Source organism: Helianthus annuus, chromosome 15 (assembly GCF_002127325.2).
Source record: "Helianthus annuus cultivar XRQ/B chromosome 15, HanXRQr2.0-SUNRISE, whole genome shotgun sequence".
Taxonomy (NCBI): domain Eukaryota; kingdom Viridiplantae; phylum Streptophyta; class Magnoliopsida; order Asterales; family Asteraceae; genus Helianthus; species Helianthus annuus.
The window spans coordinates 6254963-6269133 of record NC_035447.2 but is presented as its reverse complement, the minus strand read 5'-3'; the positions used below and the strand labels follow the sequence as shown (position 1 = coordinate 6269133).

General features: G+C 33.9%; 2 protein-coding genes across 2 annotated transcripts; both read left to right on the top strand.

The window, feature by feature from the left end:
- The first annotated feature begins 2480 nt into the window (after positions 1–2480).
- LOC110910316 (histone H2A variant 1) lies at positions 2481–4766 on the top strand. The gene is made up of 3 exons (XM_022154995.2): positions 2481–2628; positions 3536–3654; positions 4291–4766. The coding sequence occupies exons 2-3, from the start codon at positions 3541–3543 to the stop codon at positions 4585–4587; spliced, it is 411 nt and encodes a 136-aa protein (XP_022010687.1). The 5' UTR covers positions 2481–2628; positions 3536–3540; the 3' UTR covers positions 4588–4766.
- A 1358-nt stretch (positions 4767–6124) lies between these two features.
- Positions 6125–10742, top strand: LOC110910315 (beta-carotene isomerase D27, chloroplastic). The gene is made up of 7 exons (XM_022154994.2): positions 6125–6511; positions 6614–6753; positions 7502–7600; positions 8499–8560; positions 8677–8783; positions 9662–9754; positions 10437–10742. The coding sequence occupies exons 1-7, from the start codon at positions 6229–6231 to the stop codon at positions 10475–10477; spliced, it is 825 nt and encodes a 274-aa protein (XP_022010686.1). The 5' UTR covers positions 6125–6228; the 3' UTR covers positions 10478–10742.
- The last annotated feature ends 3429 nt before the right edge of the window (positions 10743–14171 follow it).

Sequence of the window (14171 nt, the reverse complement as noted above, 5' to 3'; positions counted from 1 at the left end):
CATTGCGTTTTAGAAAACAGACATTTTAAGTGTATTCTGACCATTGCGTTTTACAAATAAGTCATTTCTTTGTGTTTTGGTGCATTGCATTTTAGGTAAAACACATTTTTATGTGTTTTCTGGCCATTGCGTTTTACAAATAAGACATTTCTGTGTGTTTTCTGGCCATTGCGTTTTACAAATAAGTCATTTCTTTGTGTTTTTGGTGCATTGCGTTTTAGAAAAATGTCATTTTTAGGTTTTTTTTTTCATTGCGTTTTACGTAACTGGTGGTTTTTCTATTGCGTTTTACGCAACTGGGTTTTAAATTTTTTTTAAATATAGCAATAGTATACTCGTTTTAAAGATAAAAAAACGCTCGTTTTTTGTTGCAATTTTTATAAAAAAATAATGTCGTATGAAAGAGTTATTAACGTTTAAAAAATGGGGGGGAATTGGAGGAGAGAGAAACTATTGGCTTGGATTGACTAGAATGCTCTTGAACAAACTCACGCGCCTCTTTTCTTTCTTTCAATTTCCCTGATTTAATCTTAGCCATTGATTAACTTAATGGATGGTCAAAATCACTTCCTTTCCTTCCTAACCAAATAAACTTCCTATTATATCTCCACCCCTATTTTTTAATCTATATTAAGTTATTAACTCGAGTTGGAATACTATCAATGAACACCCTCAAAACTAAAATATTTATCATTCTTAGAAAGAAATTATTCCATAAAGTAGGAAAAAATTCCAACCGGAATAATACAATGATCTATCCGACAACGAACCGATTTAATTGTAAAATTCACATCCTAATCTAATCTACATATCCACTCATCTATCTTCGTCAACCTCCAACCCCAACGCCCACAATCGTTACCCCAACGATCCCAAAGGCTACTATTTTCTATAGGGCTTCAAATGAACCAAATGTTCGGCGAACAATTCGTAAACCGTTCGGCGAGAAGTTCGTTTATTAAACAAACGAGCACGAACAAGAAATTTCGTTCGTTTAGTTAAAAGAACAAAATGAACAGAGGTCGTGTTCGTTCGTTTATGTTTGTGAACGTTCGGTAACGTGTTCGTTTGTGTTTGATAGTTCATTAGTGTTTTTAGTTTTTATATTCATTTAAATAATTCAAAATTCCGACAAATTAAATATCTAATAACTGTCAATGCATTATATATTTTGTCCATGAACGATTGTTTGTGTTTGTTTGTTTCCATTCGTGTTCATGAACATTAGTTTGTGTTCATTTGTGTTCATCAACATTCATTTTTGTTTGTTGCATAAAATTAACAAACAAACACAAATAAACACGAACAAGTTCATTTCCTTAACAAACGAACACGAACATAAAATCTCGTTTGATAACTGTTCGTGAACGGTTTGCGAAGACATATATTTTTAACAAACGAACATAAACAAGGTCCTGTTCGTGTTCGTTCAGTTCGTTGATTTTTTTAATAAGAAAAAGGTCTTGTTCGTGTTCGTACGATTCGTTTACTGCCCTAATTTTCTATATTACTATAGCAAAAAGCCTTAGGTAGTGTTTGGTATGTAGGAATGAGCGGTGGAATGGAATGAGTGATTACGAGGGAATGAAGAAAAGAGTGTTTGGTTGGTCAATGGAATGGAATCACCCATTCCAAAAGGCATTCCATTCCCTCAAAATCATTCCTTCCACCCCCCATGTTTTTTTTCCATTCCATCCCCTCTTGCACCATTCAACAACAACACCACAACCCACGACCTTCGCCACAACCCACCACCACCACCACCCACCACCGACGCCATCGCCGCCACCCGCCACCACCTCACCCCGACAACCACCGCCACCGCCGTCGCCACCACCCACTCGCCACCGTTATCACCCACAACTGCGACCAACCGCCAACGCCACTCGCCACCGCCGCCCACCACCATCGTCGACGCCACCAACGCCGCCACCACCGCCGCCACCACCAACCGCCACCTTTGCTGCGACCCACCACCAACGGCCACCTTGTCGCCACCACCACTGTCGTCACCGCCGCACCGCCACTCGCCACCACCACCACCACCCATCGCCGCCGCTGACACCCACCACCGCCACCTATAACCACCCACAATCACTACCACCGACCACCACCACCACTCACCGCTAATTTTATTACTCTGTTTTTCTTGTCTACCGAACAATACACAATAATAATTCATTCCATTCACATGGTAACCAAACAAGATATAGAATGGTAATGATCCATTGCATTCCCTCGTCCATTCCATTACCTCGTCCATTCCATTCCTTCGTTCATTCCATTACCCCATACCAAACAGACCCTTAGAAACCGATGTACGAGACAAATATTTCCCACCTAAATATGGGCTCTCATTACTTTATGGGCCATGACAATATGGGCTGTTTTGTTGGTGGGCTTCATATGCAGCAGGTGGCAATTATTAAAGTTTTCGTCTTCTAAATCAAAAATTTCGAAAATTTAGCCGCCAAATTGCGTAAATCTCAAAAACTTTGAATTCAAAAAACAATTCCGCTTAAATTTCACGCCTCATAAATACATTCATCCAACCTTCATAGCTCCATTTTATCTTCATCTTCTTCTCGCACAGCCATTCTTCATCTTCCGATCTTTCAATCTTCTCAGGTAACCATTCCATCTATTTTACCAACAGAAACCAGTTATATTCTGATCATTTCCTCATGTTAATCGAAATCTGTTGTGTTTTTCTTGTTGTTATCGATACACACTTATACTATACATTCAGATCTACGTTTTATAGAGCTTTTTTTGTTATTATCACCGTAATTTTAGGTGTTTGTTTTTGGATCTTGATTTGAAATCGTAATTCATGCTATGCATACTTATTATTCACTCAGATCTTCGATTTGAAGCAATTACATTCTGATCATTCTGTCATGTTAATCGGAAATCCATAGTGTTTTTTCGTTGTTGCTATATTCATGATTTCAGCTTCAGATCTAGATTTGAATCCGCATTTCATGTTGTTCACGCTTATTATACACTCAGATCTTCGATATCAGTAGAGGTTTTTTTGTTAATATGTTCTTAATTTCAGTTGTTTGTTTCCAGATCTAGATTTGAACTCGCATTTCATGTTATATACTTGTTTTACACTCAGATCTTCGTAATCGGTAGAGTTTTTTTTATGTTATTATCTTTATAGTTTTAGCTGTTTGTGTTCAGATCTTGATCTGAATTCGTAGTTCATGTTATATACACTTGTTATACCGTCCAATTTCTGATTGTAAACTATACGTTCTGATCATTTTTCATGTTAATCGGAAATCGATAGAGTTTTAATTGTTATTTTCATATTTTCAGATGTCTGTTTTCAGATACAGTTCATAATCTAGTTGTTTGTTTTCAAATTTTGATGAGAATTCACTTTATACACTTGTTATACACTTAGACCTTTGATTTAGGGTTTCGTATGAACCAGACATGTGTTTAACCAACATAAACACTAATTTTTTATATCACATGTCACGATTTGATAAACATTTTGCTTGTATATTTCTTTGTTATTTAGAGAAAATGGCTGGAAAGGGTGGTAAGGGTCTGTTGGCTGGAAAAACACCTGCGGCTGCAGCTAACAAGGAAAAGGATAAGAAGAGACCGATGTCTCGGTCTGCTAGAGCTGGTCTACAGGTTTGCACATAAACTCTAGCTATTTTATTGCATCATCTGATTTATTTCGTAGAATTAGATGAACTGATTGGATGTTTAGATGGCTGATTGACCTAATTACGTGTTATTTGTTTTTATAACACCAATTTCGAAGCACTTGTTGAATGATTAAAGCATTCTGTTTGTTTAATAATTTAGTTTCGATAAATGGTATTATGTGCAACTTTGTTGTTGATTTCTTATTGCCAATTGTGACTGATTAGTATGTTCTTACTTGTTTTTAACAGCATTTAAGTAGTCTGTTAAGTGCTGATTTTTGACAAATCTTTGAGTTTTGTGTGTGGATGTACATATATTTCTGATAATGATTAATGCATTACTTGTGCAAATTATAGAATTTAGGCAAAAACTGTTATGTGTCAACATAATGTAAACTTGTGATAGTTTTTATTTTATTTTTTATTTTTTTATTATTAAAGTGACACGTTTTAATATATCGCAAAACTTGCTCGTTTTGTTACATGTGATATTGTTTGTGAATGTTAATGTTTTTATTATTACTAGTATTATTATGTTAATGTTACTATTGTGGTAATTTGAGTAGCGTATATTGATAAACAAAAATTAATTCAAGCTGTTTTTGATATGTGAATTCAGTTCCCAGTAGGTAGGATTCATCGACATCTGAAATCAAGAACATCAGCTCATGGGCGAGTGGGGGCCACAGCTGCGGTTTACTCTGCCGCAATTCTCGAGTACTTAACCGCTGAGGTCCTTGAATTGGCTGGAAACGCCAGCAAAGATTTGAAAGTGAAAAGGATCACACCGAGGCATTTGCAGCTTGCTATTCGTGGTGACGAGGAACTCGACACACTCATCAAAGGTACCATTGCTGGAGGTGGTGTCATTCCTCACATTCACAAGTCACTTATCAACAAAACCACAAAAGAGTAACTTGTTTTAGCTGTTTAAACATCGTGTTTGACTTTTACTTATGTTGACTTTAATGGGATTGTAGCAAAGATTCTTGTCGTATTGTAGTTTGCATCTTTTATAGATTGTAGGATTGATGTATATGACATTATCCTAGATTGTGATTTGACTCTTTTAAGGCGCTTCTGTTTGCATCTTTATCTGCGTGTCTTGGTTTTTTATCGTCCTGCTGGGAAGCGTTTGGTGGCTCGGACATGCTTTTGTCAAATGTTATTTCCTGTTGTTAAAAGTGGCTCTTAGAATGTTAATAAAAGTAATTATTAATGTTTAATCGAGTATTGGATTTGAGACAATGAGTGTTTTGTAAACTGCTGAAACTGTTTAAAATTTATATTGTTTGGTTTTGGTACCTTTTAGTGGTTTATGTCTGATAGTTCAAACTGTCTTTGTAAACTAAACCAAGTGTATAACCCACTTAACTTGTTTGAATTGTCATTTTCCAAATCTTTAGTTAGAAATTTCGTCGATCTGTGAACAAACCTTATAAACAAACCTTATATTATACTGTATCGAATTTTAAGGGGGTACGGGGCACCTTCGGTGGGTGAAATCGGGGAGGGGTTTCGCCGGATCGGGGGGTGCCGCCATTGATGCGGTGGGTGAAATCGGGGAAGAGAGAGGAGGGAGGGTAGGTGGCGGCTCACCGATGAGAGGGGAAGAGAGAGAGAGGAGAGAGAAGGCAGCTGTCCAATCAGGTATTTTCTTTTTTTTTTTTTTTTTTTTTTTAAAAAAAAACCAATTCACCTAATAGGGGAGTGGCGCCATCAAATGGGGGTGTTAGGGGAGTTTAAGAGGGGAGTTGACGTGGCACACGGGGATTGGTTTGGCGTAAGAGAGGGCACTCACCTATTAGGTGTGCACCCCCTTCACCCTAACAATATAAGGTTGTTAAGTCATGTGTATCATGTGATATGTTTGGTTTCCTGTATTGAGTTTGAGTTCCTAACGTATGAACCTTTTGGTTCGATCATTTTCAACAAACTCTTATGTGTTATTTAACATGTTCCGTGTAACCTTTTGGTTATATTTTTCATATTTTGAGATACCTTGTAGATAATGAATACGATTGAGCTCAAGTCCAAGTTCGTGACGTTTAGATTAAGGAAGTTCTAGTTCGAGTTTGGCTCGTTAATAGTTTCTAAGCTCGAGATTAGCTCATTTACCATTTATTAAATATTTAAATATTTTTATTTATATACACGTATAGTACTATAGTTATTGATTAATATATTTTAGTTATTAACTTTATATATTTTTATACTTATTATGTCATAATATATTTGTATATATAATATCTAATCATGATAGAAGTGTTTATGTATCGTAATATATATTTTTAGCGAGCTAATCTTCAGTACCTCGCGAATGACTGACGGTTTTATACCATAGTTTTCACATATCATATAACAAGTCAACCTAGCATTTTTAATACTCTAGAGATTTTTTAAGAGTTAAAATCTTTTTTATATAATTTAGTCTAAAAGTTGAATCACCTTTTAGAACTAAAAAACTCTATATAATGTCATGTTAAACAAATAATATGCAAAGCTAGCTTCTAATTGCCAACTTCCACTACTCTCTCTCTAAAATCTCTCCAGCAGTATGGGAACAACCATTCCCTTATCTCCGGCAAGAGTATTCTCATTTCCGGCAAGATCTCACCGGAAACCGCCACACATATGCCCCAAACATGGTCCTTCCACTTTGTCACTCTTGATCCCACCAACTTCTATTACTACAAAACATAGCAATGATCATCATAGTCTTAAAATCGACACCACAAACAACTATACAACCGCCACGTCATCAAAGACGGTTTATCGCGATAACTGGCTTGAAAGTATTGCCATTGCTTTCCTCTCTAAGACCATCCAAGAAACCGCGGGTTTGTTTATACTTTTTTAGTTGTTTTGTTTACCATTAGTTTAAATACATTTTCTTACATGTTGGAATAATAAAGTCTTGATGTGAATTAATGTTACTGCAGGGATAAAAGACGACACGCCCGGGTACAAGGGGATCGTGTCGACCTCAGCAGCTGTGTTTCGGGAACTTAGCCCGAACGAACAACGCGCATTTGTTCTTAAGGTTCTTGAGAAAGCTGTTCCAAGTTTTTCACTCATCATGGCAAGTTTTTCTATCTTCTTTTTTGTTAAAAGTATCCGAAAGATTAAAATGGGTTCGGGTTAAAACTGGTAATTTTTTATACGCGGATCGGGCTTGCTGCCCCAAGAACAATTTTGTAAGCCATAAGTATATTATTATGATTAAAAACTGTATTGTTAAATTAATATGATAAATTCTTTTAAAATAATATGGTTTATGTTGTAAGTATGTGAATACAACCCAAATTGACTTGTTTATGATTTCATATAAATGATTTAAAAATACTGGACCCATTAACACTTTGTTGTCTGTTTTTTTGTTTTCTTTACATATTTAATATGTTACATATGATTTAAAACATTTTTGTTAAAATAATAATATAAATCCTTTTAATATAATATGGTTTATGTTGCAAGTATGTGAATACAAGTTATACAAGCTTTTGACTTAAAATACAATCCAAATCAACTCATTTCTGATTTCCATATAAATGGTTTACAAAATACTTGACCCATCACTTTGTAGTTGGTTTTTGTTTTTTTTTTTTACATATTTAATATGTTAAATATGATTATATAAAATATGATTTCCATATAAATGGTTTACAAAATACTAGACCCATCAACACTTTGTATGTGAATACAAGTTATACAATCTTTTGACCCGTATTCGCTAAAATACCACCCGAATTGACTAGTTTCTGATTTCATATAAACGGTATTGACTTTTTACTCTATTCATTGTGTATGCATTTGATATTGTATTTTAGATTAAGAAGATGAGACTGATGCCCAATTCAAAGTTTACAAGGGAGTTTTTTGCCATCTTTACAACGGTTGCCTTTCGTTGGCTCGTGGGTCCCAGTGAGGTAGGGTTCCGGGCTCACTAACCGATAATAACTACGATAAAGATATATGGCTTATAATGTACGTGAAGATCACCTAAGTATTTAACCTTTTCATTAAAAGCGGCATTTATATATGCTGAAACTGCTATATAGGCCACTCAAGTATGTATCTGGTTACATTTGCATCAAATGTGATTGAAGCATGTTAGACATCGTAAATTAAGTGTCAAAAACAAGTTTTTTTTTTTTACATCAAATTGTTTCCTTTTGAACAATATATAGATACATAGATAGATAGATACAATCTTATTTTTTCTTTCAAAATAAAAATAACGAGTTAAATGCCATTTTAGTCCCTGTGGTTTGGGTCATTTTGGCAGTTTATTCCAAATGTTTCATTTTTCACCTGTGGGTCCAAAAAGGATTCACCGTTGCCATTTTAGTCCACTGGGTTAACTTTATCCACTTTTTCTGTTAACGAGAAGGCCAATTCGGTCATTTTATATGACATAATTGCCCTTCTAGTTAACAGAATTACATACAAAATGACCGAATTGGCCTTCTCGTTAACCGAAAAAAATGGATGAAGTTATCCAAGTGGACTAAAATGGCAACGGTGAAACCTTTTTGGACGCACAGGTGAAAAATGAAACCTTTGGATTAAACTGGCAAAATGGCCCAAACCACAGGGACTAAAATGGCACTTAACTCTAAAAATAACCTAAGGGCACATTTTGTATTTATGCATTTTTTTTTATTGAATTTGGTATAAACGAAACTAGATACATACCTTGATGGCACAATCAAACAATTAGAAAAATAAATAGTTTGACACCTAAAAAATAAAATGTGGATTTATGTATTTCAGTAATTATTAATTAATTAATTAATTAATTAATTAACTAATAGTAATTTGAAGGTAAGAGAGTTGGAGTTTGAAGGGAAAAAAGAGAGGAATGTTGTGCACATAACAAAATGCAGGTATATTTTTTGTTCTTCTTGCATACTTTCTTAAAATAACTTCATGTTTTTATTATATTTCTGGACACTAGCTAGCGAAAATAGCGTTATAGTCGCTATGTTTGGGAAAATTGTAGGTTTTTAGAAGAAGGGAACTGCGTCGGCATGTGCACAAACCTCTGCAAGATGCCAACACAAGAGTTCATTAAGAAAAGTTTCGGGATCCCCGTCAACATGGTTCCTAGTAAGTAAACTAAACGTGAAAAATGAGTGGGTCAGGTAACGGGCTAAAAAGTATACATGTAAAGACGGCTTGGATTGGGTTGACGCAAAATCCTAATTTTTTAACGTTTTATAAATAGCTAGTATGTCAGATATGATTATTAGTTGACTCTCGAGGTTTTTTTTATCAAAAAAAAAAAAAACAGTTGGTCAGGCTAGCCCTTTCCGCGTTCCCTTTATCGTTTTCACTACGTATTTTTTTTTAATTTATATTCTTAATTTTAAACGCTTGACATGTTAAAGATAAAAACACAAACTGAATTGACCCATGAGTAACGGGTCAACACATTCTGGGTCAGGTCAACGAAAAAATTATTCCTAAACTTTTTAATATAATTAGTGTGTCAAACGTGATTACAAATGATTTAGGATATTCTATGCATTAAAACATAAACTAATTTCATACAATTAGTATTTTACCCTTTTGATACATTTTTCTGATCTGACCCGAATTGACCCGTTTAATTATAAACGGGTCAAATAAACACCTGACGCAAGCAAACGCAGTACACAACTAAATATAGACTAAGAAAGATTTGACAACAGGAAAAGTGCACCAAGATTTACCCCTAAATAACAAATTTAGTGCACTCAAATCATTCAAGAACTCAAACAGGGACATGAATATACAAACTTAAGGTGAAGTACAGTTCCTGCACTAACATAGAGTGGCCCAAAAACATGTATGGTGGGCCCGCGTGTCCTCCACTCGGGGCGCACCAGTGCAAGTAGAGTTTTACAAGTGTTAGCTCCAATTTATATCATGATTTAGGAATAATGCTACAACTATTGAATCACAATCACATGAAGTGTACTCATTATGTATATTTTGATATGAAGATTTTGATGATATGAGTTGTGAGATTATATTCGGTCAGGATCCTCCGGCACAAGAAGATGATCCGGCGTTTAAGGAACCATGCTACAAACTATGTAAACACTCCTAAAACTTAATTTTATTCATATTTTTACCCCCCCCCCCCCTTTTTAAAGAGCTTTTTGATGAAGTATAGAGGGATCAAAATGATTATGTGTCAAACGGGTCATTTTTAAATGCGGGCAAAAATGGGCCGGGCCGGGTCAGGTTGGGTTAAGGTTGGCCCACACACATTTTGTCCATAATTTAAACTATTTATAAATAAATAAGATCAATGGGAAAAAAAATCCTATAGGCTTCGCTGAATTCGCACATAAATCTCGTGGACTTTATTTTTGTATGATTAAATCCCTAGACTTTTAAAGCTTAGAAAAAAAATTAAAATACTTTTGTAGTGACTTAATCATGAAAAAGGACCTTTTCACTAAATTTTGAAAAGTCTAGGGATTTAATCATGAGGAATAGGACTTTTCGTCAATAATAATTAATAAGGTGGTCGACTTTAACGTTATATAAAACAAGTTAAGAGTTTGTACTTATTTGAATACACTTTAGTTACACTTTCAACCCGTTTAACCTGTTACTTTTATAGCCAATTTTTGTTTATTTATTTTACCTGTTTGATCCACTATCAATAAAACTCTACCAAATTTACCCGTTCTATAAAAATGGATCGAAACTACCACCTCTAATTATCAAAAGGTTCATTCTCTTATTTTCTCTATATATTCCATGCAGGTAATTTAAAACAAAGGCATACTGCAAGCTGCATTAACTAGACCCTCAAGAACAAGGGTAATATAGAAATTACAAAGAACATAGGTGTACATAAGATGTGGGCCCCTCTAGAGCTCTTATACTCACTAATACATAATCAATATGTCATATAAGTGAATTAATCAAAAGAATTCCAAGGCATTTTTATATGTGCTTATGTAATTAAGAAATTTGTCATTTATGCAGAGAAATCTTTGTAAATGAATAGTGCGCAATCGTTAACTATGGTAATCATGTAACAATAAATCAAAGCTACTTTCGAGTTTATGTTTTCTTGCATATTGTATAACGTAGTTAATCTAGAGGTGACAATTTTGACTCATCTGCCTAAAAGTGCGTTGATTTGGGTTGTAATTTGTTTCCAACGGGTCAAAATTTTAAATTTTGGATAAAAAATGAAACGGGTCATATGGGCCAAAGTCACCCGGAGTGTTTTCACGTGTTTAAAACCTTCTTTGCATTATTAGCAAAATTCGAATATTAGGGTAGGTATCATATAGTTTTTTACATTTATCATATATAAAATAGAAAAAATCGATATTAGGCAAAAAGGTTACCTGTTTTGACCCATTATACAACGAGTCAGGTTGCCTAATTTTCTACATCTTATTTAATCCATGGTTGGACAAAATACAACAAGGGGGGTTCTTTGCTTGTTGCATTGCAATAAGAAAAATAGTTAATAATTCTTGGTTATCAAAATATCAATCATGAGTGGAGATTTTGTTACCTTGCAAGAGGAATAATATGTTGTGCACAACTAATAATGGGTTTATAATAATATAATCACTAATAAATGCTTAAGTAAATACTCTTTATAATATGATTTTATAAGGGTTTGTCACCAACTTTGATGATGCTTGCACTATGGTCACACCTACCCAATCACTATCAAGTCAAATTAGCCCTTGAATGCATAAGTATTTTATATGAGATCTTGTAACAGTTCAGAATGGGTGGACCTAAAGTGTCTCCCACTTTTGGGTGCTAAAGTGATATGCACACATACAATATACATATAGAGAGAGAGAAATGTTCAAATAAAAAATATTATTATATTAAGAATCACGAGATCGTAAGCAAAAAGAAAACTACTGACTCTCCATTAATGAAAGACTGATGACTTAGAAAGAGTGAAAACAACGCCTTAACATCTAAAAGATTGATGACAAAGAATTAAGGATGATTGAAGAAACAAATGTTTTGAGTAATTAACCGATCTCACATGTGAACAGTTGTTCTACTCATCAGTTGTTATAATAGATATCTTAGTAGTTTATCTTTTTCGGCTGTTGCTATAATGTCTTTAGTTATTTATTATGTTGTGTGATAAACAACTGACAGTTAGTTTTTTTGTTAGATGTCAACATCAAGGTGACGTCTAACGATGGCACTCTGTGTCTGTATCTATCTGTGTATATAATATATAACATAGACACTCACTTTCTTTCATGTCCATTGAAAGAGTGGGAAAACTTGAGAGCCAATAATTAAAGATTAAGCAATTAGAAGATCTCCTTTGTTTTGTTGAGATTCAACTGTTTGTATGATTAACAAAAAATGGCTGCTCAATGCAGAACAGTTGTAGGGCTTATACTAAGCCAGGTCAGCAGATATGGTCAACAAAATTTCTCTCTCATAATTTCCAACCACTAGAATTGCCACTTTGTGTCTTTAAAATTTTAAACCTAAACAACGAATATATTTGCACAAAAGCAAAAAAGTCAATATGAATATATTGGAAAACTTATTATTTTAATAGATTTCATTTCTTATTATATGACATGAGGTCACTTACAATAATATATGGTGTGACATCAATTAAGATAATGTATTGTGTGAGCTTCGCATGACATAAATATTTATGTCAAATTAAATTTAAGATTGAAATAGTTATATCTTAAATTTAATTTAAATATTATAAATAAACAACAAATTTTAGCTTAATTAGTTGTACTCTTAGCTTTGGGTGATTTTCAAAAAAAAAAAATCGAATTATGTGGTTTTAAATGTTTATAAATTAAAAAATGAAGTGCATTATTAATAAACTTAAATATATATATATAATCTATTATTTCTCTAATATTTGTTAGATCCATATATGTAATTAATAATAAATAAAATGTAAAATAAAGAATTATAAAATTCAACATATAACTTCATGTTTTAGAAAATATTTATGTAATTTATATACTATTAATTTGAAAGATGTTTGTGCATAGTGGGTTTGTACATGATGCTTAATGAGTTTTTTTGTGTATAGTTGTGTTGTACATGATGCTTAGTGTGTATAAATTTACATAATATAAATTTACAACAAGTTGAAGTGTTATACCCCATGTTTTGGGGGGTTTTTCAAAAAAAAAAAAAATTGATGTTTCACTTTAAACCCAAAACTACTTGATTTTGTAGTTTTAACCAAAAGTTTTTAGTTTTTCCAATTTAACCTCACAACCTTTTTATTTTCAACTTTGATCCCCTGTGTTTTTCATATTTTGCAAAATTTTTCGTTTTACGTCTAGATATAAATTTTGCGACTTAACACGACACAATGTGTGTGTCTGTGGTTCAACAATTTTACGTATTGTTATACACTTCGTTCTAAATTTTGCGAGTTAACATGGGGCAACGTACGTGTGTGGTTCAGTGTTTTACGTCGTCTATTTTTTCCCGTTTAATAAGTTCGTCACAACGTGCGAGTCCTAAATCGAGTTAGTTATTATTTTCTATTTTTATATGTCGGTCTAATTTTTCCACGTTAAGACGCCGCAACTTCAATGTTGGTGGTCGTTGGCTATAGTGTGGCATTGGTGCTATTTGTCACGGTTTTACGCCCCCGCCGCAACGCGGTGAGCTTAATATGATAGGTTATTTATATGGATACAAGTCATGTAACGTAGTAATTATGATACCATTAATTGTATTGAGATTATTTGGTAAATTACTTATTTGTATAAGATAGTAATACAGACCTAACCGACAATAATACCTTTAACACATTGTAAATGTGAATCTGATAAAAAACATGTCAATTTCGTTGGCTGCGGCGCAACGCGCGCGGTTCAATCTTCTAGTTATTATTATTATTATTATTATTATTATTATTATTATTATTACTATTAAAAGAAACACTACTATCTCTATAGCCTCATTTCCTTGTCACAGTCGCAGATTATCACCACCATAAAAGCCTTCTCCTTTCGGCTTTTTCTTCAATAAAAAATCGCCAATCATCTCTTTCCTCCTATAGACTGCCCCCATCACGACTATCTTTCATCCTATCTACCGCCACCACCCATCATAACCATTCATCGACTTTCCCTGTCATCTTCCTTAAATGTAAGATACGCCATCATAATCTATAATATAATTTATTACATTTTACATATATCTCTTTCATCCTAACTTCTATTTTGCTTCCTGTGGTTTGGTTGGTTTAACGGTTTTGCCCCAATCATTTAAAAACAGTCATTTTCCTTTAATAATTTACTATGTTTTTCTCATTTTACTCCCCGCCTCTAACTCCATTGTAGGATCGATTCGTGACCCAAACGAGTCAATTAGAAGAGCTCTTATCCATTTCAGAGGCGGAAACAAAGAAACGGACTAGAAAAACAACTTGTTTCACTTAAAATTGCCTTGTATATTGATTTCACACTGATTACAATCAGACGGCACTTCGGCAGCACTTCGGTA

Excerpts from the sequence above, each read along its gene's own strand:
- LOC110910316 (XM_022154995.2), top strand. The coding sequence starts at position 3,541 with ATGGCTGGAAAGGGTGGTAAGGGTCTGTTGGCTGGAAAAACACCTGCG. Across the intron at positions 3,655-4,290 it reads CTGCTAGAGCTGGTCTACAG|TTCCCAGTAGGTAGGATTCA; the intron begins GTTTGCACATAA and ends ATGTGAATTCAG.
- LOC110910315 (XM_022154994.2), top strand. The coding sequence starts at position 6,229 with ATGGGAACAACCATTCCCTTATCTCCGGCAAGAGTATTCTCATTTCCG. Across the intron at positions 7,601-8,498 it reads GGCTCGTGGGTCCCAGTGAG|GTAAGAGAGTTGGAGTTTGA; the intron begins GTAGGGTTCCGG and ends AGTAATTTGAAG. Across the intron at positions 8,561-8,676 it reads GTGCACATAACAAAATGCAG|GTTTTTAGAAGAAGGGAACT; the intron begins GTATATTTTTTG and ends GGAAAATTGTAG.